This window comes from Neoarius graeffei, chromosome 2 (genome assembly GCF_027579695.1).
Source record: "Neoarius graeffei isolate fNeoGra1 chromosome 2, fNeoGra1.pri, whole genome shotgun sequence".
NCBI classification, from domain to species: domain Eukaryota; kingdom Metazoa; phylum Chordata; class Actinopteri; order Siluriformes; family Ariidae; genus Neoarius; species Neoarius graeffei.
Genome location: NC_083570.1, coordinates 112,732,090 through 112,756,056, shown reverse-complemented (window position 1 = coordinate 112,756,056; position 23,967 = coordinate 112,732,090). Strand labels below are relative to the sequence as shown.

At 40.3% G+C, this 23,967-nt stretch overlaps 1 protein-coding gene across 1 annotated transcript in view; it reads right to left on the bottom strand.

Annotated features, from left to right (window-relative positions):
• col22a1 (collagen, type XXII, alpha 1) overlaps positions 1-23,062 on the bottom strand; it is a 174,953-nt gene extending 151,891 nt beyond the window's left edge. Inside the window, exons 1-2 of the mRNA XM_060911490.1 lie at positions 22,972-23,062; positions 22,013-22,579 (exon numbers count right to left, since the gene is read on the bottom strand). Coding sequence (XP_060767473.1) covers positions 22,013-22,579; positions 22,972-23,062 — 658 coding nt within the window. The remainder of the gene's footprint in view (positions 1-22,012; positions 22,580-22,971) is intronic.
• Between the last annotated feature and the right edge of the window lie 905 nt (positions 23,063-23,967).

Sequence of the window (23,967 nt, the reverse complement as noted above, 5' to 3'; positions counted from 1 at the left end):
GTAATGAGTCTATAATATATAACATGTTCACTTTCTTAAATAACTGATGGAAAATATTGAACTTTTTCACAATATTCTAATTTTTTGAGATGCACTAATAAATACGACCAAAAGTAACTGTGAACTTAAACCGTCAACCTGGATATGGCTTGTATACAAGTTGGGTTGTTGTTCAGGCTTTTTGGACTTGGACCATTTTTATTATTGTTAGAACTTTGACTTTGTACAGTACATTGGATTGACAGAACATTGACTTACATTTGATCAGAATCAGCATTGGTAAGTTACCGCCCTGTTCTTAACTTTTTGTAAAATCTATAATTGTTCCATCAAATGCGTATGTATAATAATAATAATCATAATAATAATAATAATAATAATATTGGCTGGCTTTTTTTCGTGGTCTATCAAATATATTCCTTTCAACTACTCGTCTTCGACTCATTCAATATCATACTAGCTTAATGGAATATATCTGACATACCACTCAATGCCAGCCAATATTATTTAACTGTGTAACTGTTAGATTATATAATAGTGCCATCTTTAAACACTTAAACGCATTTATCGTTCAGGAAATAGATGTATTTATTCCTAAATCATTCACAAAAGCTTTTGAATTTGCAAGAAAATTCAGTTAGTTGAAAAAAGCTCCCAAATATCCCAAATTTTGCTCCTACATTCGTATAAATTTCAGTATACAGAGGATTCACTGATATGAACCTTCAAATTGTATAATTGTTGATGAGTTATCGTGATTTTAATTGCAGGTTACACCGTCAGGGCTAAATCACTTCATTATTTCAGTTAAACTCAAGTTACTGCATACTGTATAATATTAAGTTTTCAATGAGGACAAAAGTAATGGCACTCTCTAAAAGCTGGAAGAGTCAGCATGTGTGGACACGCTGCAGTGGCTGAGCTGCGTTATTGGAAGATTTAGCACATGCCATGTTTAAGACCGGCTCTTTCATCATACTGTCAATATTTTGTTGTGTTCAGTGTTGCTTGTTATGGAGATTTGTAAGCAACATTCTATGTAAATCGGCTGTCCCATGAACATGCTTGGTAAGTCACACATGATTGGCATTTATCGACATATGAATGTATGAAAGTACGAAAAAAATTACCGAAACTTTTGTAAATTTGATGGGAATTTTTACTTCAGCTTAGCCAAAAACATTTTGAGTTCTAACTGAGTGCACCATGTTATCACTTTACATATTAACAACAAAAAAGTTGGATCTACACTATATAGGCAAAAATATGTGCACATCCATATGTGCTTGTTGAACATTGCATTTTAAGATTTATTAACTTGCACTGGCACAAATTGTTACTTTCACTCAGGATCTTTCTACTTTATTATTCTAATGATTATTATCCTCCTGATGTGTTTTAGGATGCTATTTCTCTCTCAGTTTTCAACCAATCATCACATGAAGAATACCTCTGGGCTGAATTATGTTGCTGACTTTTAGTGCAGATCTGGATCACTGATCCAGAATGATCCACTAAAAAGGGAATTTTTTTTCCTCACTAAGCACCATTCTCTATGTCATGGTCCTACCTGTGGGCTTCTCTCTTCAGGTAACATCTCCACTCAGCATTACTGGCCACACCCGCACTCACTTCCTCTTATTAACTCCCAGTGGCTGTCATTGGCTGTTACCGATCACCTGTTTCCCCTCTGTGTGTATTTAAGCTGCAGTCCTCCCAAGCTTCTGTGTCAGATCGTCTGCAACTCTCAGCCTGATAACCTGCTTTGTGTTCCTACTACTCTGACTCCTGAAATTGTTCTGTTCAACTCTGTCTGCTCTCCAGACCCATTTGCTCTCTAACTCCTACCTGCTGAGGGACTGCTCGCTTGGAGACTGCCTGAAACCCAAGTTCTGTCTGCCTACAGCCACAGCTCTCTGACTATGCCAGATCCTATCAGATCTCAGCTGCTAAGCAGGGTTAGGCCTGGTCAGCACTTGGATGGGAGACCTCAGATGTCACCACCAGCCATCCCTGCCTCTCAGTTCTCCTGCCTCTGGATTTCACACATTCTCTCTTTTCCCCTATTAATAAATTGTGGTTTGAGCGCACTTGATCTCCTCTCCTGTCTGTTCCATGACACTCTATCTCTTACCGTTCTGGATCTATAGGGTATGGTGACCAGACATCCCAGTTTGTAAGAGCTAGCGCAAATCACTATCTATCTAGTTCTTCGTTTGCTGTTGTAATAAACTCCGCCCTTCTAGGAAAGCTTTCCACTAGATTTTGGGGCGTGGCTATCAGGGATGTGTGTTCATTCAGCTACATTAGCATAAGTAAGATCAGGCACTGATGTTGGACGAGGAGGCCTGGGGTGCAGTCGGTGTTCATCCCAAAGGTGGGGTTTCACTGGTGTTGAGGTCATGGCTCTTGCTTTGTGCACAGGACCATTGTCATGCTGGAACAGGTTTGGATCTGTTAGTTCCAGTGAAGGGAATCCGTAATGCCACGGCATACAGAGATGTTCAATACAGTTGCGTACTTCCAATTTGTGGCAACAGTTTGGAGAAGACCCACATATGAGAGGGTCAGGGTTGCACATAGTTTTGGCCAAATAGTGTATACTGATAAACTGGGTGTTGCTCATTAGCCCTAATTGTCTTTAATTTCACTTCAAATTATTATTATATGTAAAACTGAGTAGGAGTTCTGAAGACATTGTGCAAAGTTTTTGGGACGGAATCAAGACGTAGACTTTGCCGGAGGTCCTTGAGCACTAGAGCTGTATGTTCTGACCTGATCCCGAAGGTCTACAACGTAAACCATCCCATAATACTAAACCGCAGCAGCTCTTGAAATGGCTGTTTATGTCATTCTGTGGTAACTTCCGTATCCATGCAGCCAGCCAAATGATAAAGCAGTGAAAAGCCTGAATGCTATCTGACCCAGCTACTTCCTGTCTCTGTGGTCAGCTCACTGTAATTTAACATCAGTGTTTCTCTCAAAAATGGCTACGCAGGATGCTGTACAGGGTGGAACTGTACATACAGGCCATGGATAGTTTAGCATAAGATCAATTCAGGGCCAGTTGATCATCAGTGATCACAAACAAAGCTGGAAAACGGAGAGCTGTGCTGTGCAGTGGCTCTGAGGCGTGATAATAAAACGTCGTGAGAGATTAGTCAGGGATATTTACATTTTAATCAGATTTTTTATTGTGGCATGTCGCCGAGTCGATATGCTAAGACAAAATTATTTCCACCATGCTGTCTGATTGGTGTTGATTAATTCTCAATAACAGCATCTTTGATTGTAGCACAGGTTTATATTAATGCACTCGCTCTGATACGTTATTGTTTCTATAGTAACGAGGAACATAAATGGATTAAAAATGTTTATTATATGGCATAAGTTACTTTTGGTAAAATCGTGCACTGTGATTGGTTCCTTGGCAGACAGTGTTTTCCCGTAATGCCCGTGGGTGATGACAGACTTTCTTTCCAAGGCGCCGGCTTTCAATGTTGCAAAAAACAAACAAAAACAAAATGGTAAAAAAGACGAGTTAGAAATCAAAAACAGCTGAAAGACAAACAAGAGTCAGTGAGTTATTCAAGAAATGAGCAACAAAGAGCATTCAGAACCCGCTAACCGCTAACAGAAACTCAGTTGTGAAACCACTAGCCGTTTATTCTGCATGCGTGACTCAACTACGTGACAAATATGATGTGACTGAAAGCAGCGTCACGCCTCGTTATAATGAACGGCTATTTTAATCTTTGAAATAAAAAAGCCAGATAATAAACTCCTTATTAACCTCACTTGCTCTGTTTTTACGGGGAAATATCAGACCGAGGTCTTGACAGTTCTTGTCATTTCCGTTTCCGGTTGAGAGTACGCCGTGCGCATTTTGGCTGCCGCTTCTCGCCGGAGCTTTTTCTTTTTTCTTTTTCTTTTTTCCCTTTGTTTTCTTTTTGTGTTTGTATAGTTTGATGGTTGTTTTTTGTTTGAATGTTTTGTCCGCTGGTTGTGGTGTAGCTCCAGACCCAGTTTTGGGCATAGGTTCCCTTCAGGCCTTTGAGCTCATTGCTCTTTTTAACATCGGGGTTGTCTGTGTGGCCGTGCTTCTGCGCTCACTTTGTGGATCCACAGCGTGGTGTTCTGAGTGATGTTGCCTGATGGCATCGCGGCGGCTGTGCAGGCGGTGTAGGATTTATCTTCGTGTGCCTTTTGGTGGGACTGTGGGTAGCTACACCATTAGAATTACATCCTGACCCTCTTTTGGTGGACTTTTTTTCCCCCTGATTGTAAAGCGACCTTAGGTATGCGAAAGGCACTATATAACTTGAACCGATTATTATTAATTATTATTATTAATTTGACAGTATGGAGCAATGTACAGTCTTGACAGTACGGTCTGTACTGTCAGGTCCTCGGTCTGATATTTTCTCATAAAGACAGAGCAAGTGAGGTTAATAAGGAGTTAGTAGTCACTGATTTGATGGTGGGTTTTTTTTGTTAAGTAAGGAGCAATGTTTTAATCAAGTCACTAAACCTCAAATCCGAGTCCAGTCTCGAGTCCCCAGTGTTCAAGTCTGAGTCAAGTCCAAGTCATTAAAGAAAATTTTGAGTTGAGTCTGATTCAAGTCCACTACTGATCCGAGTCGAGTCCACTATTGATCTGAGTCAAGTCTACTCATGATCCGAGTCGAGTCTGATTCAAGTCCACTATTGATCTGATTCAAGCCCACTATTGATCCAAGTCGAGTCTGATTCAAGTCCACAATTGATCCAAGTCGAGTCCACGATTGATCCGAGTGGAGTCCGAGTGGAGTCCACTATTGATCTGAGTTGAGTCTGATTCAAGTCTACTATTGATCTGATTCAAATCCACTATTGATCTGATTCAAATCCACTAGTGATCTGAGTTGAGTCTGATTCAAGTCCACTACTGATCTGAGTCGAGTCCACTATTGATCTGAGTCGAGTCTACTCATGATCCGAGTCGAGTCTGATTCAAGTCCACTATTGATCTGATTCAAGCCCACTATTGATCCAAGTCAAGTCTGATTCAAGTCCACAATTGATCTGAGTCGAGTCTACAATTGATCCGAGTGGAGTCCACTATTGATCTGAGTACAGTCCACTATTGATCTGAGTTGAGTCTGATTCAAGTCTACTATTGATCTGATTCAAATCCACTATTGATCTGAGTTGAGTCTGATTCAAGTCCACTATTGATCCGATTCAAATCCACTATTGATCTTTTAGTCTAATTCAAGTCCACTATTGATCCAATTCAAGTCCACTATTGATCTGAGTCGAGTCTGATTCAAGTCCACTATTGATCCGAGTCACGTCTGATTAAAGTCCACTATTGATCCAATTCAAGTCCACTATTGATCCGAGTCAAGTCTGATTCAAGTCTACTATTGATCAGAGTCAAGTCCACTATTGATCAGAGTCGAGTCTGATTCAAGTCCACTATTGATCAGAGTCAAGTCCACTATTGATCAGAGTCGAGTCTGATTCAAGTCCACTATTGATCAGAGTCGAGTCCACTATTGATCGGAGTCGAGTCTGATTCAAGTCCACTATTGATCTGAGTTGACTCTCAAGTCCACTATTGATCGGAGTCGAGTCTGATTCAAGTCCACTATTGATCTGAGTTGACTCTGATTCAAGTCCACTATTGATCTGATTCAAGTCCACTATTGATCGGAGTCGAGTCTGATTCAAGTCCACTATTGATCTGAGTTGACTCTGATTCAAGTCCACTATTGATCTGATTCAAGTCCACTATTGATCCGAGTCGAGTCTGACTCAAGTCCACTATTGATCTGAGTTGAGTCCAACACAAGTGACACAGCTGTCAAACACACACACACACACACACACACACACACACTAAAACACATTAATAGCTTTGAGTAGTGTGAAGATGTATGTCCCATCCCATACCCTAAAATAAATTCACAAAAAAAAGAAAGATATCTTCTATCAGGAATATTTAGGAAAATGCTGGTGGCACTAATGTTAAGAATCCATGTCAAAAACATCACACTCTCACAAACATAACAGGGGGCTTTAGTGTAACAAATGCACTTGTGTGCATTTCAAAAACATAACTGCCATTTATTTAGCGGTTTCAAAAACATTCAAAAGCATTTTAGACATGACGTATGAACAGGTGAATGTGCTTCTCTTGCACAAAATGAGGAAAAAATTAATGTAGATATAAATATATTCTGCCAAATTATGGCATGTTACAAAAAAATTAAGAAAAAATCCGAGTCCTCGTCTCCAGTTTACAAGTCCGAATGCAGTTAATGCACGAGTCCGAGTCATCAGTGCTCAAGTCCAAGTCGAGTCACGAGTCCTTAAAATTAGGGCACGAGTCGGACTCGAGTACCACAAGCCTGAGAAGGAGATGTTTATTATGGAAGGAATTTCCAGCATCAGTGCTTTGGAACAATCAGAGGTAAAACTGCATTAACTTTACATTTTCAGACATCTTTACGACAGAGGAGTTTACGCTTGACGGTTTCTCAGTAACATCACTGAGACATGATGTGGCATTTTGTTTTTGTTTTTTTTTAAACATTTTTATTAACATCAAAGGAGAGACAAAAGAGAGATAGTGAGAGAATGACTGTTTATAGCTGCTGTAACGTAAGTGAGAACAGGAATGTACTTGTTTCTCAGATGTTCCACAACATTAAATTTAAATGCAACATTAAATGGATGAAAAAAAATATCACTTTTTTCCCCCCTCTAAAAATAAAAATGCAATCTTCGTCAGACATCTGTGAGAAAACAGAACCATGCAGTAATAGGAAAGAGATTCATGTTTGGGTGATAACGGGAATTGCGTCAATGATTATTAGCTCATCTGGCCGACAGGTGATGAGTTTATGCCCTCATCTGTTGTCCGTCGTCCATCCGACGTCATCCACACTTCACAAAAATCGCTTCTTCTCTCAGTACTTCACCGATTTTAATTTTTTTTGGCAGGAAGGTCGGTCTATCTTGGGTGCATATGGCTTCTATCCAAATTTGCATAAATGCAATTAATAATGAGGATATGGAGTAATTAATCAATCCCTAACAAGTAGTTTCCACACAAATCGCTTCTCCCTCAATTATTCACCAATTTTGATTCTTTTTGGCATGAAGGTTGGGGTACCTATGGTGCACATAATTTCTACCCAGATTTGCTAAAATACAATTATTAATGAAGTTATGGACTAATTAAGCCTTAATGTTCAACAGCAGTTCAACAAAAATCACTTCTCGGTCAATTCCTCGTCATTTTGGATTCTTTCTGGTAAATAGGTCGGGAATCCTAGGGTGGATATTGTATCTATACAGTGGTGCTTGAAAGTTTGTAAACCCTTTAGAATTTTCTATATTTCTGCATAAATATGACCTAAAACATCATCAGATTTTCACACAAGTCCTAAAAGTAGATAAAGAGAATCCAGTTAAACAAATGAGACAAAAATATTATACTTGGTCATTTATTTGTTGAGGAAAGTGATCCAATATTACATATCTGTGAGTGGCAAAAGTATGTGAACCTCTAGGATTAGCAGTTAATTTGAAGGTGAAATTAGAGTCAGGTGTTTTCAATCAATGGGATGACAATCAGGTGTGAGTGGGCACCCTGTTTTATTTAAAGAACAGGGATCTATCAAAGTCTGATCTTCACAACACATGTTTGTGGAAGTGTATCATGGCACGAACAAAGGAGATTTCTGAGGACCTCAGAAAAAGCGTTGTTGATGCTCATCAGGCTGGAAAAGGTTACAAAACCATCTCTAAAGAGTTTGGACTCCACCAATCCACAGTCAGACAGATTGTGTACAAATGGAGGAAATTCAAGACCATTGTTACCCTCCCCAGGAGTGGTCGACCAACAAAGATCACTCCAAGAGCAAGGCGTGTAATAGTCGGCGAGGTCACAAAGGACCCCAGGGTAACTTCTAAGCAACTGAAGGCCTCTCTCACATTGGCTAATGTTAATGTTCATGAGTCCACCATCAGGAGAACACTGAACAACAATGGTGTGCATGGCAGGGCTGCAAGGAGAAAGCCACTGCTCTCCAAAAAGAAAATTGCTGCTCATCTGCAGTTTGCTAAAGATCACGTGGACAAGCCAGAAGGCTATTGGAAAAATGTTTTGTGGATGGACGAGACCAAAATAGAACTTTTTGGTTTAAATGAGAAGCGTTATGTTTGGAGAAAGGAAAACACTGCATTCCAGCATAAGAACCTTATCCCATCTGTGAAACATGGTGGTGGTAGTATCATGGTTTGGGCCTGTTTTGCTGCATCTGGGCCAGGACGGCTTGCCAACATTGATGGAACAATGAATTCTGAATTATACCAGCGAATTCTAAAGGAAAATGTCAGGACATCTGTCCATGAACTGAATCTCAAGAGAAGGTGGGTCATGCAGCAAGACAACGACCCTAAGCACACAAATCATTCTACCAAAGGATGGTTAAAGAAGAATAAAGTTAATGTTTTGGAATGGCCAAGTCAAAGTCCTGACCTTAATCCAATCGAAATGTTGTGGAAGGACTTGAAGAGAGCAGTTCATGTGAGGAAACCCACCAATATCCCAGAGTTGAAGCTGTTCTGTACGGAGGAATGGGCTAAAATTCCTCCAAGCCGGTGTGCAGGACTGATCAACAGTTACCGGAAACGTTTAGTTGCAGTTATTGCTGCACAAGGGGATCACACCAGATACTGAATGCAAAGGTTCACATACTTTTGCCACTCACAGACATGTAATATTAGATCATTTTCCTCAATAAATAAATGACCAAGTATAATATTTTTGTCTCATTTGTTTAACTGGGTTCTCTTTATCTACTTTTAGGACTTGTGTGAAAATCTGATGATGTTTTAGGTCATATTTATGCAGAAATATAGAAAATTCTAAAGGGTTCACAAAATTTCAAGCAGCACTGTGTATATAACTTGTATATAGTAGCTTGCAACATTTATTGCACAAGAAAGGTGGCCCACTTTAGATCGTTCCTTCTGGACTAGACGGGGCCACGGAGTGAGCTATGCCGTCACTGACGGTCTCGTTTTCCTCCAGCAGCGTGACACAGAGTGTTTTATTCCTGACACATTGACTAGCTATTTTAATAAACGTGATTATAGTATATTTATGTGCATGTCCATTGATTACTACTGCACAGGATGGGTTGTAGACAAGAAAAACATCATCCGTAGTTGTTTTTCGTTCAGAATACAATGCCATTTTGGATTTGAGCCTTCGTTTTATATGGTTTGTTCACGGGTCAAGCACCAAAGCTGTTTTTTTTTGCAGTGTACCATCAAGAGTAAAACACATTTAGAAAATCTCACCCATTAGATTTGTGCGTGTGATATGAAGCACGGGCTCTCTCAGGAGTGTGTAGGTGTGTGTATCACAGCAGGATAGCAGTGAGGACGTTCACAGAGGAAAGGTCTAATCTAAACTTTCCCCTGGTGCTCGTCACACTAATAGCTGGTTAATTAAAAGCAGGTTTGCGGGGCCCGAACCCTCTCAGAGTGCGTTGATGCTAGATTTAGCAGCGTATTGAATGTGATTAGAGACTCGCAGCTTTGTGGCTAAGGGTGGACCACTGCTCATAATCACAGCTCAGTCTGATAAAACTCTTCTGTTTGAGAAAAAAGATAAAAGCACAGGCACTGAAGGCTTGATACACTTTAAACTCTTTATATTGCAGCATTTCTTATTTGTAAAAAAGAAATTATCTTGAACAATCCATTCAATCAGTATGATAATTATTAGATATTTAATTGTGCAAATGAATACAACAACGGGCGGCACGGTGGTGTAGTGGTTAGCGCTGTTGCCTCACAGCAAGAAGGTCCGGGTTCGAGCCCAGTGGCCGGCAAGGGCCTTTCTGTGCAGAGTTTGCATGTTGTGTCCGTGTGAGTTTCCTCCGGGTGCTCCGGTTTCCCCCACAGTCCAAAGACATGCAGGTTAGGTTAACTGGTGACTCTAAATTGACCATAGGTGTTAGGACTGGGACTGTTTTGGCCTCTAGAGGCCACTGTTATTTCCTTTGTTTGGTCATGTTTGTTTTGGCCTCTAGAGGTCGCCACTGTGTTCTGTGTTTTGTGTGTGTCTTATTGCCTGTTTCCTGCCCCGCCCTGTCCTTAATTAGTTTGTGTATTTATACCCCTGAGTTCAGCCCTCTTGTCACGGAGTCTTTGTGCTGTTATGTTTAGCTCCAGTTACCTCTGTACCGTGTTCCTTGCCTTTGTCTTTTTGGACTTAGTATTTACTGTTTTTTGTATCTTTTGCCTTTTCTGGCTTTTTGGCTTTTGTTTTGACTTTGAACTTTTGGATATTTTTTATTTTTCCCTTCATCTTCTGAGCGTTTTGGATTATTTCTTTTTGGACTGTATATATTGTAAATAAACTTTTTGATACTTTTCTACTTCCGCCTCACGCCTCTGCATTTGAGTCATCCCCCTGGTGGCCTAGTGGGGGTTTGCTGGATTATCACACCAGTGAACCAGGTTGGAATCCCAGCAAAACCCTAACAGTAGGTGTGAGTGTGAATGGTTGTCTGTGTCTATGTGTCAGCCCTGTGATGACCTGGCGACTTGTCCAGGGTGTACCCCACCTCTCGCCCGTAGTCAGCTGGGATAGGCTCCAGCTTGCCTGCGACCCTGTAGAACAGGATAAAGTGGCTAGAGATAATGAGATGAGATGAATACAACAACACAGCTAGCGGATAAAAGGAAACGCAGATAATCCACAGCTTTGTGGAACACTCACTTCTGATTGGCCAATATGAACAAAGGCTTGATGAATTTGTACAAAATCTGGTATCACGCAACCATTACAAAAGAAAAAAAGCCTGTTGAAGCCGTCTCATGCAACAGGAAACAACTATTCACGTTAAGTTGTTGCATGTTACTTTCTCACATATTGTTCCAGAACACCAATCATACTCCATTGTAGCATCTAGTAAACCAGTTTTCCTCTTACAGGAATCTGGAAAACATGTAATAAAATCATTTCCAGTTAATACTTTGAATCGAGTGACTGACCGGTATCACTCTCCTTACAGAAAAATTCACAACATCATACAACATTACACACGTTTTTAATCCATTGCTGTGGAGCGTCCACCGTAGACGTCCCTGTAAATGAGCTGTTGCTATAGAAATGATAATTATAAGAACGAGACAGTCACCGGCCACTTTATTAGGAACACACACCCATCCACCTGCTGTGCTGTTTGATGCAGTTCGCTAATCAGCCGATCCCTTGATGCATCAAATCACACAGATACAAATCAAGAGTTTCAATTAAAGCTAGACGGCCTTTCGATTTCATAAAATCGGTGAAATTTAGTTCCGTCTGAAATGTGGTCATTGTGATACATGTTTATTTCTGTAATATCTCACAAAATATCAGGCCATTCTGTGGCTGGGAAGTTATTTAATTTGAGCGGATTAAAGCAAATAATGTGCATGAAATCGCTCTCTTCGCGCAGTCAAGCAGACAGAGGAAGTCCATGTGCGCATGCGCAGGTTTACCTTCTTCTTTTGGGCTTTACGGCAGCTGGCATCCACAGTGTTGCATTACTGCCATCTACAGGTCTACCTTTTATGGAATCAATTTTGTGGCAAAATGTTCATACAATACTTTTGAAATATCAAACAAAACCGACTAATCAAAATACAAAAAAAAAAAAGTCAATTTTTTTAGACTGGCAAACAAATTATTTGTGTAATCGTGCAAAATATCAGTCTGTTACTCTTCAGAAACCTTTTACTTTTGTTCCGTGTCTTTCTCAGTTTTGTTTGACGTAATTTATTTTGGTTGCGATTCCAGCTTTCTCGTTTGCGCTCCCTGACTTTTTGCTTGCAGTTTTGGCACAAACTTCACGTGTGGGTGGGCTGTCCAGGAATGCATTCCCATTGGCTAACTTGTGTTTGACTGACAGCTACGCTCAGCCATTCCCTAGTCGGATTCTGGCGGACTGTTTGACGAGTGACCGATCCATTGACGGTAAACAAGGATCGAGTGGACTTCAGTGGCGACTATGATATTGAATTAATTCAACAAAGTGTAAGTGCGGGACAAATGTGTTGTATGTGTTGCAGTAGTGCACATTATGCAGGTGTGTTTAACGTTAGCAAGACAGCTATTATTGAGGTATTTCACCTGATGTCACAGGGTCACGTGACGCCCCGGTGTCCGCCATTTTGAAGGTCAAGCTAGCTAATGTCAACAACATAGTAGCTAGTATGTTATTGTAGCAATGTTTACGTTCAGTCATTTGGATGACTGTTAAAACCTTTCAGTCTCAATTTACACTGGATCCGGTGTAAATAGCTGCCGGATCATAATTACAGTAAACTAGTAAATACAGTAAAGGAAAAACTTGAGACTGAAAGGTTTTAACAGTCATCCAAATGACTGAACGTAAACATTGCTACAGTAACATACTAGCTACTATGTTGTTGACATTAGCTAGTGCTAACAGCTAGCTGCTAGTGCACTGCTACAACACAGACACCGACCCTAATAATACAGTTCTTGGTCATTGCCTGGTAACAGCAAATTTATAACGGGCCATGTCTCAACAGACTAAGAAGTTATTTCAATGACATTTAATAACATTTTGTTTATCCTGAGGACCGAAAGTAAATGAAAATGTGAACAAACCTTAGCTGTAATAAGATGGCGACCACCGGCTCCAGGGACGACCCGCTGATGTAGGCATGTTACCCAGCCTGACAAAATATTTGTAGGCATCCAAACTCTTATACGCTTTCAGATCAATACCTGTGTATGGCGATGGGTTTTTAACGACATAGGTATACAGATCATGTGGGCCGAAGTCAGGTAAAGATGAGGGCTTCATGTACTTCCATACGTCAGTGAACAATCCTGGTGGAAGCAGGTAAACGTCGTTCTCTAAGCCTGCTAACCTCAATTTTTGCAAATACCTCTCCCTCTGCTCGCCCTGTAAATGCCCTACGTCGCTGGATAGTGAAGGTGTTTTCTGCATCTCGCTCCTTTTTCTTTTATGTTTTTCGTTTATCGCCTTCCTCGCATTCAAACTGATTCGAGCCGTGACGTCCAAAATGGCAGCCTAACGATGCATCACATGACTTGGTTACATGGGTGAAAAACCTCAATATTGGGTAGTGGAGCGAAGTCTAACATTTGACTTGCCACGAAACGCCTGCATAATGTGTACTACTGCAACACATACAACACATTTGTCCCGTACTTACACTTTGTTGAATTAATTCAATATCATAGTCGCCACTGAAGTCCACTCGATCCTTGTTTACCGTCAATGGATCGGTCACTCATCAAACAGTCCGCCAGAATCCAAGTAGGAAATGGCCGCAACAGCCTCCAGGGGAATGGCTGAGCGTAGCTGTCAGTCAAACACAAGTTAGCCAATGGGAATGCATTCCTGGACAGCCCACCCACACGTGAAGTTTGTGCCAAAACTGCAAGCAAAAAGTCAGGGAGCGCAAACGAGAAAGCTGGAATCGCAACCAAAATAAATTACGTCAAACAAAACTGAGAAAGACGCGGAACAAAAATAAATGTTTCTGAAGAGTAATAGACTGATATTTTGCACGATTACACGAATAATTTGCTTGCCAGTCTAAAAAAATTGACTTTTTTTTGTATTTTGATTTGTCGTTTTTGTTTGATATTTCAAAAGTATTGTATGAACATTTTGGCACAAAATTGATTCCATACCCTTTGAGTGTGCACTGACAGTTCCATCATTCTGTCGCTAAACGAACAGCTGATCACACCGAGGTGCTCGCTGAGCGCCGATATTTATTAGTTTGGTGCTGCGTTTCCTTTCCTTCGTATATAACATAACGTCTTTTCTTCTCACTTTCTTTCCGTTACTGTAGTCGGTCTTTCACGTTTCATTCGCACACTCACGCCCTCCATTTTTCTCTCCTGTTTCAAATTTGTATCCCACAATGCCTTGCGTGAATAGGGAAAGCCCACCACGTGATGCATGATGTAGTATCTTGAATTGGTTCATGGTGAAGCAGGAAAAAATAGCGGAGAACTTAGGGCTATGTGGAAAATTGGAAAAGCATGGAAAATTCCAATTCCAAAAAAAATTGGAAGGCTGTGATTTGAAATCAGTAGCTTTCAGTCCACTAAACAAAAATAATTCGGTGTCGGGAAAATTCTTTTTATGACCTAAGCCTGAAAAATCTGAAAGTCAGTCTACCTTTAATGTTCACAATGTTCAAACATCAGAATGGGAAAAATTGTGATCTCAAAGTGTGACTTTCTTTCACTGTGGCATGGGTGTTGGTTTGAGCCAAATGGGCTGATTTTTCAGAGTATTTCAGAAACTGCTGATCTCCTGGGGTTTTCATACACAACAGTCTCTAGAGTTTACACAGAATGGTGCGAAAAACAAAAAAAACACCGAGTGGGTGAGTGACAGTTCTGTGGGTGGAAACAAATGCCTTGTTGATAAGAGAGGGTCAGAGGAAAATGGACAGATTGGTTCGAGCTTTTTTGCCAGGAAGGATATAGTAACTCATATAATCACTCTTTACAACTGTGGTAAGCAGAAAAGCATCTCAGCATGCAACAGCAGATGAGCACATTGGGTTCCACTCCTGCAGCCAAGAATAGGGATCTTACAACCAAGAACAAGCTCCTATTAAAGTGGCTGGTGAGTGTAGATGTAGCATTAACTAGAAGGGCACTTAGAAGAGAGCTTTCCTTGGTCAAGGCACATATTTGGATTTGCAGCAAAATCTAATCAATGGTTCCTTGACAATGGGAACAGCAAAAAAAAAAAATCCTGAATCCGCATACATTTCTGAATTCTGGATGCACATACATATCCAGATTTGCATCAAAATTTAAACAATTGTTCTTTGGCCCATGTCTCACCTTTCCACCAAGTTTTATCCAAATCCGTTCACTACTTTTTGAGTTATGTTGGTCACAACAAACAAACGGAGGTGAAAACCTACTGTGTTGGAGGAGGTAATCAACACCTTGTGATCAACCAAAATCCAGAATTCAACAGCAGCTGGTTGGAGAAATTGGGAACTAATTTTAATTCAGTACTCTGTTTAATTGAGTATTCGTTGTTTATTCGTTAAGCAGGAACTTGGCAGGAAAACACCTTCATGGTGAAACATTCTGTCGTGCCTAATGAACTCTGTCAGCTACTACTCAACTCATTTAGCTTTTTATTCTTCAGAAAACACGGTGGTGTAGTCGTTAGCGCTGTCGCCTCACAGCAAGAAGGTCCGGGTTCGAGCCCCGTGGCCGGCGAGGGCCTTTCTGTGCGGAGTTTGCATGTTCTCCGTGTGGGTTTGCTCCGGTTTCCCCCACAGTCCAAAGACATGCAGGTTAGGCTAACTGGTGACTCTAATGGCCCTTTTCCACAACCTTTTTCCAGCTCGCTTCAGCCCGACACGGCTCGCGTTTCGACTACCTTAGAGCAGCACGACTCAGCTCGCTTCAGCCCTGCTTAGCACCCAAAACGCACGGTTTTGGAGTAGGGCTGAAGCAAGCCAAACCGAGCCGAGTGGGGCTAGGGGCGTGAGCAGACACTCCCCTGTGCACTGATTGGTGAGGAGGAGTGTCCTCACATGCCCACACACGCCCCGCGAGCACGCTGGGATCTGTAAACACCGTAAACCCGGAAGAAGAAGAATTACGAATTACGAGAATTTCTGAAGCCTTATTCGCCTCGCCTCATCTATACGCTCTTGCCAGTATCTGTTGGCATTGTCGGTGACAACAAGCCACAGCACCAAGACCAGCAACACTAACGACTCCATGTCCTCCATGTTTATTGTTTACTCTCCGGGTCGTGAGACTACCGCTTAAAAGGTCACTGATGTCACTGTTTGCGCCGCCTAATGACATCACGTGACGTCCACCCACTTTTGCTAACTCCACCCAATGTGTCCACCCACTTCCATCCAGCACGGTTCAGCACGGTTGTAGTCGAAATGCAACTCCAACAGCCCCGCTCAGCTCGACTCAGCCCAACTCAGCACGGCACGGCTCAGCCCAACTCAGCCGCGTTGGTAGTGGAAAAGCAGCATAAATTGAGCGTAGGTGTGAATGTGAGTGTGAATGGTGGTCTGTGTCTATGTGTCAGCCCTGTGATGACCTGGCGACTTGTCCAGGGTGTACCCCGCCTTTCGCCCGTAGTCAGCTGGGATAGCCTCCAGCTTGCCTGCGACCCTGTAGAACAGGATAAGCGGCTAGAGATAATGAGATGAGATGAGATTCTTCAGAAAACAGCTTTAACTCTGACCAAAAGACAGTATGTAGATGATGGTTAAACGAATACATGTAGATTTCAGGATCTGAGGTGGACATTTTTTTGGGTGGAGCGTCCTATACATTAGCTCCAATGACAGTATTTATACACTAAAGTCTAACTAATTACACAGCGGGACTCATAACGTGCAGTTTATGAAAGTAAAAGCTGCAGATTAAAAGGTGTAAACACGCCACGGTGAAGCCCAGTTCCACAGGGAACATTAGAGCTGTAATTTCCAGAGCAAAAAATAACCCTGGCTGTGAGCGTGCCATGCTTTCTCTCCACAGGTATTCTTAGATGGAAAAGCACAGTGGCGAGTGAAACTGGTTATCTTCGAGCTGGACAGCATGCGCAACTGGAGGCATTCAGGGACAATGCTACATTCCCAAATTGATAGTGGTGTTTGTGAGTCGGAGATATACTCCGCACTGTGACTCATGTTTGGCAAGAAGCTCTTACATGTAGGCGAGTCCTGGACTCAGCACGAGAGATTTAAATATATCTGAAACAGATCTGTTCATCTGTCTCTTTTTATTTTAATTCTACTCTTAATTCTTTCTTTTGATTATCACTCAAATATTTTCAGGGGCTACAGAATGCCTTATGGATGGAAAATTGGGTTTTTCCAGTCGAAACAGTTTGATAGATTTTGTGGTAAATCATTTGGTTTCCTTGTGTGAGAGATAGATCAGCGTTTAATGGTGTAAGACTGATTAAGACAGTTTAATAAACCGACTTTACACTGTGTGATTTCAGCGATGTTAAAGAACCAAGTAACAGAGGACAATGATGAATTCCCATTCTTCGCTGTGAGCTTGAGATTTTATATATTTTATCCATCAGCATACATGATGTGAAAATGTTAACTTTTCCCAGGGAATGCTGGATGCTTCATCTTTCGCCTGATTTACTTTTTTTTTTTGAGATTTGAAATTTTTGAGATTTCTCATATCAAGATCTGAATTATTGATTTTTTTTTTTAAAAATTGGTTTTTTTTTAGTATTTATTGATTTTTAAATGTTTTATTAGTATTTTTGAGGTCATTGCTTTTGAAGGGTTTTTTTATTTTTGATTTTTTTTTAGATTTGTCTTTTTGAAATTAGAATTTTCTAGATTTGTATTTTTCAGATTAAAAAGTTCTAAATTTATTTTTATTCTGATATTAGAATTTGTGAGATTTTTTTTCCTAATTTGTATTTTTGAGAATTGTATTTTCCACACAACACATTATATGATATATATATATATATATATATATATATATATATATATATATATATATATATATATATATAGGTTTACATTTTACATATTTTTTTTATTTTTTACACATTTCATATGTTTTACATATCTGTTTAATTGTGAAATTTCTTTTCTCTAATTGAGTGTGAGGAACTGCAGATGTATTCAATTTCACCTAGGGATTATTAAAGTATTTCTGATTCTGAAGTTTATATTTTTGAAATTAGAATTTTTTGAAAATTGCATTTAGTGTTGCTTTTAGTAAACTGTAATTTTTTTTAATTCTATCTATATACAGTCTATTAAATATGATGGTGTTTTAGGGCCAGTGTAGATTTTAAAAGATACAGAGCTGAGGCAGGGGGTAATATTCTAAGAAAAAAACCCTCAGAATTTCTGAGATTAAATTTGGAAATTTATGAGAAGAAATTTGGATATTCTCTGAGATTATAAAGTCATAAATTTGTGAGAAAAAGAAACTCAGAAATTCTGAGATTAAAGCATCACAAATTTTACAAGAAAAAAGAAAACCCTTAGAAGTGGTTTATTTTATTTTATTTTGTTTTTTTATTTTTGGTCAATGAACCAGATTGCTTCAGTTTGCAAGGTTGAATCAACATCACACTACAGACATCAGGGTTGAGACGACAGTTATAGGGAATGTCATAATTCCTTCTCAATCATGCAGTATAAAAGAATAAAGTGCAAAGAGATTTTCAACTACAGTTCTCAGAATGCACTGCAGCCTGGGACCAGGGAAGCATGATTTTTTTTTCCTTACAAATTTGTTACTTTTTAGTCTTGCAATTTGTGAATTTTTAATCCCAGAATTTCTGTGGGGTTCTTTTTTTTCCCTGAATAGCCTCAGCTCCATTTTTTTTTTGCATTGGTGAAAATGTAAATGAATTAAATACACTATAGAAACGATACTTAATGTAATGCCCAGTACCATTTATTACTCTGAGTAAGCGTGTCCAACCTTTTGACTGGTCCTGTATATAATTCATCTCATCTCATTATCTCTAGCCGCTTTATCCTTCTACAGGGTCGCAGGCAAGCTGGAGCCTATCCCAGCTGACTACGGGTGAAAGGCGGGGTACACCCTGGACAAGTCGCCAGGTCATCACAGGGCTGACACATAGACACAGACAACCATTCACACTCACGGTCAATTTAGAGTCACCAGTTAACCTAACCTGCATGTCTTTGGACTGTGGGGGAAACCGGAGCACCCGGAGGAAACCCACGCGGACACAGGGAGAACATGCAAACTCCGCACAGAAAGGCCCTCGCCGGCCATGGGGCTCGAACCCAGACCTTCTTGCTGTGAGGCGACAGCGCTAACCACTACACCACCGTGCCGCCCCGTATATAATTCATCTTCAAAATAATTTTGTCAATTTAGAGTGGTTGCTTTGCAGTTCAGTGTATAAGGATCCAGGCATGAAGGCTAGTAATGTTATATTGATAATTATTCTATCCACATTCACAGGATATGAGCAACCGCACGCTCTGATTGGCTACTCTACTACTAGGCTATCAGCTCATATACTGTGAGTAGAGAAAAACAAAATGGTGGAGCGTGTTGCTGAACCAATTGAGGATGAAATAAAAACTCTACTTGAAAACGAAACCCCCAAAAATAAAAAAGCAACAAAATACAGAATTAAAGTATTTGATGGTAAGAACGCATCTTTTTTTCCAATTATTATTATTATTATTATTATTATTATTATTATTATTATTATTATTATTATCACATTTTTCACAAATTGCTCCTGTCATTTCACCAGTTTGTTTACATTCTAAGCAGAAATGATTTTGTCGGACGTTTTGTATAAAAGTTTTTATTTATCGAATTTGCAAAAAATAAAAATTTTAAACAAAAATGTGTCAGAAAACAGAATCCAGGGACACATGTCGGCCTGGGGGCATTTTGAGTTATTGACAGATTCAGAAAGTACAGTTTCTAAGCTTTCCAATGATGCCTTCCATGTGGAGATCTGACAATATTTGAAGAATGTGTGGCCTTTTGAAAGTGTATACTTCTTAAAACAGAAAAGGGAGAAAATCGCCCTCAAAGTTTTCCATCTCAGCTACTCTGGGTGTAGGGCGGGCACATAATGCTGCTCATTTGCATGAGATTAAGGAAAGCCCAACCCCCTACGAGCTAGCACGATACTACTTTCATGTAAACAAAGATCACCACGTCAATTTTCCTTCCATGCAAAGTATGCCCAACACAATTATGAAGTACAAAAATAAGTCCTAAAGTATACTTTAACGTTTTGTGGTTGAAAAATGACTCACACCGTAAGAAAGAAAGAGAGCACGATGATGACACAACTAACACAACACTAGTTTCATGTAAAGCCTCGGTTACAACCGGCTGTACAGTACGCGCTCCTACGGCCGGTCTACATGCAAAAAACGCAAGAAACGCACGAGAGCGCGCATGAAACGCACGAGAGCGCGCATGAAACGCACGAGAGCGCGCGTGTGATGTGCTGATTTTCGAGCCGCAGACCGGCCGCAGAGGTTCGTTGTCATGTCAAACAAACTCTACGGGCGCTTACGTTTTTTTCAGGTTGCAAGACAAACTTACGGCCAACGCGCGTCTTTCTCTGTGAACAACAAAAAAAAAAAAACACAGCGATTTGGGAAACGCCAAAAATCGCACGGCCAAAAAATCGTACGTCCGGTTGTGACCTAGGCTTAACCAAACCACAACACTCTCCGTTACATGCAAAAATAACCACACAGCCTTAGATTAATAAACTTACCCCATCAGAAAGAGAAACGGCGCCTTGCACACACCAATGCCTCCGATGGAATATAATCCTAGAACGGTCCGTGTATCATCTGATCATTCAAGTATTCCATTCAATCTGGAAAACGAGGTTGCGTTTTTTTTTTTGCTAGAAATGGTGATCTCCGATGTAAATACCATGTGTCTGTTTGCTTCGCGGTGTTTCAGCTCCTCTGCGCTCTGTTTAGTAACGCATTCCATAGTGAAATCACACGCCTGTATGCAGTTAAGTAGCCATGCGCTCAACTTGCATCATACAGCTGATTTGCGGAAAAAAAAAAGACTTAAATCATCATGTGAATGGCCCATATGGTAATTTACCCACACCCCCCAGCAGGCTACAGTCCTGACAAAAACGAGACAATTTGCAACAAAAAATGTATGCTTTTCCAACAAAACAATCTATTATCTGAAATACTGATTGCATTCTTCAAGATCTCAACTTGCACATGATGGAAAAAAACAAAAATCACAAATTTCGAAAAAAAAATGCTTCTTTTGCGATTATCTCGGATTCGTTTCGGCCGACATGTGTCCCTGGATTCGGTGAGGGGTCACAAATGCTCCGTTTCTCAAAATCCAGTGAATGTGAATAGAATAAAACAGTTATTTCACTCAATCTCGTCGTACATGGCTTCTAGTTAACTCAGTGCTACGCGCCTTGTCGGCTATCAGCTCATGTACGACTCGATTTCATGGAATAACTTAAATGTAAACATTGCATCTGCATTAATTAATTATTTACATTTTGCAGTTGTCGCTACTGTATTTAGAGCTGTGTGACTGCGATTTTATGAAGATTTTTTTTTTTTTACACCACCAGAACTTTCTTGCTGGCTTTCTTTGGTTACAATGTCACGACATCATCAGCTAATGAGAACATCACACTATGTGTTCACAAATTGCCAAATAAAGCAATACACCACTCGAGTGTGTGATTTTATCGTGTTTTTTTGTAAACTTAAGAACTTTTTGTAGAAAGTTCTAGACGTTCAGGATGACCAGCTCACAGTAGATACAGTGGTGCAGGTGCTTACTTACAAATCTCTAGGACTGTAATAAAAGATAAATAAATTACACAAACACCCAAACACACACAAATCTCAATGTGCATTGAAATAGCCATCTCTGGTTCCACGCCGTTCTTCACTGCTCTGAGAACTGTATGTTTGAAACTTCATATTCATCAGAGCTTGTACAAGCCCCAGCTTGTTGGTTGTGATGTCTATCTCAGTTGATACCACATATCATTTAAAGTGTATATTTACACATGGAGAAGAAACGATCTGTGACAGCTGAGGTCCCAGTTTTGCTCTCAACACCAAGGTCACAAACCACAAAAATGTCTTTGCCAAAAAAAGGCTCCGGTTACATGCCAACCGACGCTGGACAAACAACGTTCTCATGTGGAACAGCACTGAGATACACGGAATGCAAATGTGCATTGGCGAAATGTTTCAGGTCATGTACTGGAGATAAATTATAGACGTACTCATTCAAAGTAAAGTAGAACAATTGATTTTATGCTACAGTTGGCAGTGGGAGCTTTAAGTCTGAGTGAATGAAAGAGTTCCTTTTTTTTCCCAAATTTCTAATCCATGATACATTTGAAACGAGAAGGAACATTTGATTACTTACTCTCACAGAGTCTCCGCCTCAGCCTGCCTCGGATTCTGTCAATCGCATCAAAATCGGTCACATGGAAGATGTGAGCCTTTTTTGGCTCGGCTGCGATCTCCTCCAACTCCTCTTTCAGCGCCTCACCGATCCCCACGGCAAACATCCTGATCCCAGCCCTGGCCGCTTCATTGGACGGTTCCAGAACGTAATCCTGACTCCGACCATCTGTTAGCAGAATGGCCACTTTCTGGATGCCCCTGGCAGGAGATCTGGCTCCTGCCTGGATGGTGAAGATGTTATTGGTGGTGTAGCTGATAGCTTCTCCAGTCTTGGTGTTGCCGCCCAGGTAGCGAATGTTCCTGGCTGCCCTTTTGACCTCATCGAGGGTTTTGTACAGGGCCAAGTTGAACTCAGTGGTGGGACGGTCACTGTAGCGCACCACTGCTACACGAGTCTTATCCTCACCAATGTCAAATGACTCCACCAGGTTGGCAACCCACTGTCGGATCTTCTCAAAGTTGTCTTTACCAACGCTGGATGAGGTGTCGAGGATGAACACCAGGTCATAGTGGACATTCTTACAACCTGTTCAGGAAGGATGTGGTTAAAGGTTAAACAATAAATTTGAACCATGCTTTTTTTTTTGTTATGTGTGTTGAGAACTTAAAAAAGTATTCCTGAGGAATTTCTCATTAAAGTAATTCTGGATGTCTAGAAGTAGGAATTCAAGAGACTGGCCTTATGGTAACCCAAGTTCCTTGGCCTATTACTAGACAAACCCACACTGTGGTTACTGGCCAAGTATAGAAGCTTTGTTCAAATGCTAAATTCATCCATTCAAGCAAACCAGCATGGATGGAAACTTTCTTTTGCAAATAGCATACATTTTTCTCAGATATTTATAAGTATCTGGTTTTATAAGTATTTCTATTACCCTCAGTCTCTTATCTTTACTTGAAGTCAGCAGAAGAACTTACCAGCCCTCTGACCCTTGACCCCATCACTGTACAAGGTCAAGGCCAGAATGGTCAGGATCAGCAAGATCCTGCACCAAAATCGTGACTTCATGTCTACCTCAGCTCTAATCCCCTTTATTATATGATAAGCTGTGATGATCAGCAAAATTCCCACCTGTAAACAGAGCACATGAAGGAGATTAGTCATAACTTATCCCAAGAGCTTACTGAAAAGAACACAATGACTCTTCATGTAAACAAATAAATTTTGAATAAAACAGATGTAAAGCAGGTTATTTGTCTTGGTTATCTAACCTGGCACTACTTCAACAAGATGTTGAAATGCTAATAACCACAAATGTTGCAGTGGCTTGTATAAGTATTCACCCCCTTGATCGTTTCCACATTTTGTAATGCGACTGAAACTAAGGGTTACCCTTCTCTGACTAAAAAAAAAAAAAGAATATTTAGTGGATAACTTCTCTAGGCAGAGTCACAAATGTGCCATGTCCTTTCTATGTTTTAATGATGGCTTCAATACATATTTTTATAAACAAACTCTGATCAATATTTTTCCCGTAACTTTGTTCCAGACTAGTTTGATAGCTTCTTGATTTTCACAATACTATTCATGTAAAATGTGTTAAAGCTAGGCATGATGCAAGTGTATAAATTTAGTATTTATAAACCAGGAAGCACCACGGGCGCAGATAGAGGGTGGGACGGGTGGGATTCGTCCCACCCAGATTTAAATTCACCTCGTTCGGTCCCCCCCACTTATAGCATACATGTCAACCTATACGGAATGTCCATATTTTATACGGATTTGATTCAATAAACGTAGTATACGGGTGTATAAATAAAGTTATACGGATTCTTTAAAAAAACTTCAATATTTATTTAGAGCTATAATCAATTCCCGTGATGATAAAAGAGCGCATAACATTTACAAACGTACTGTACACCACAGATAGCCAGTAAAGAGTCTTATGAAATCGCACGTTATCTTGTGGTAGC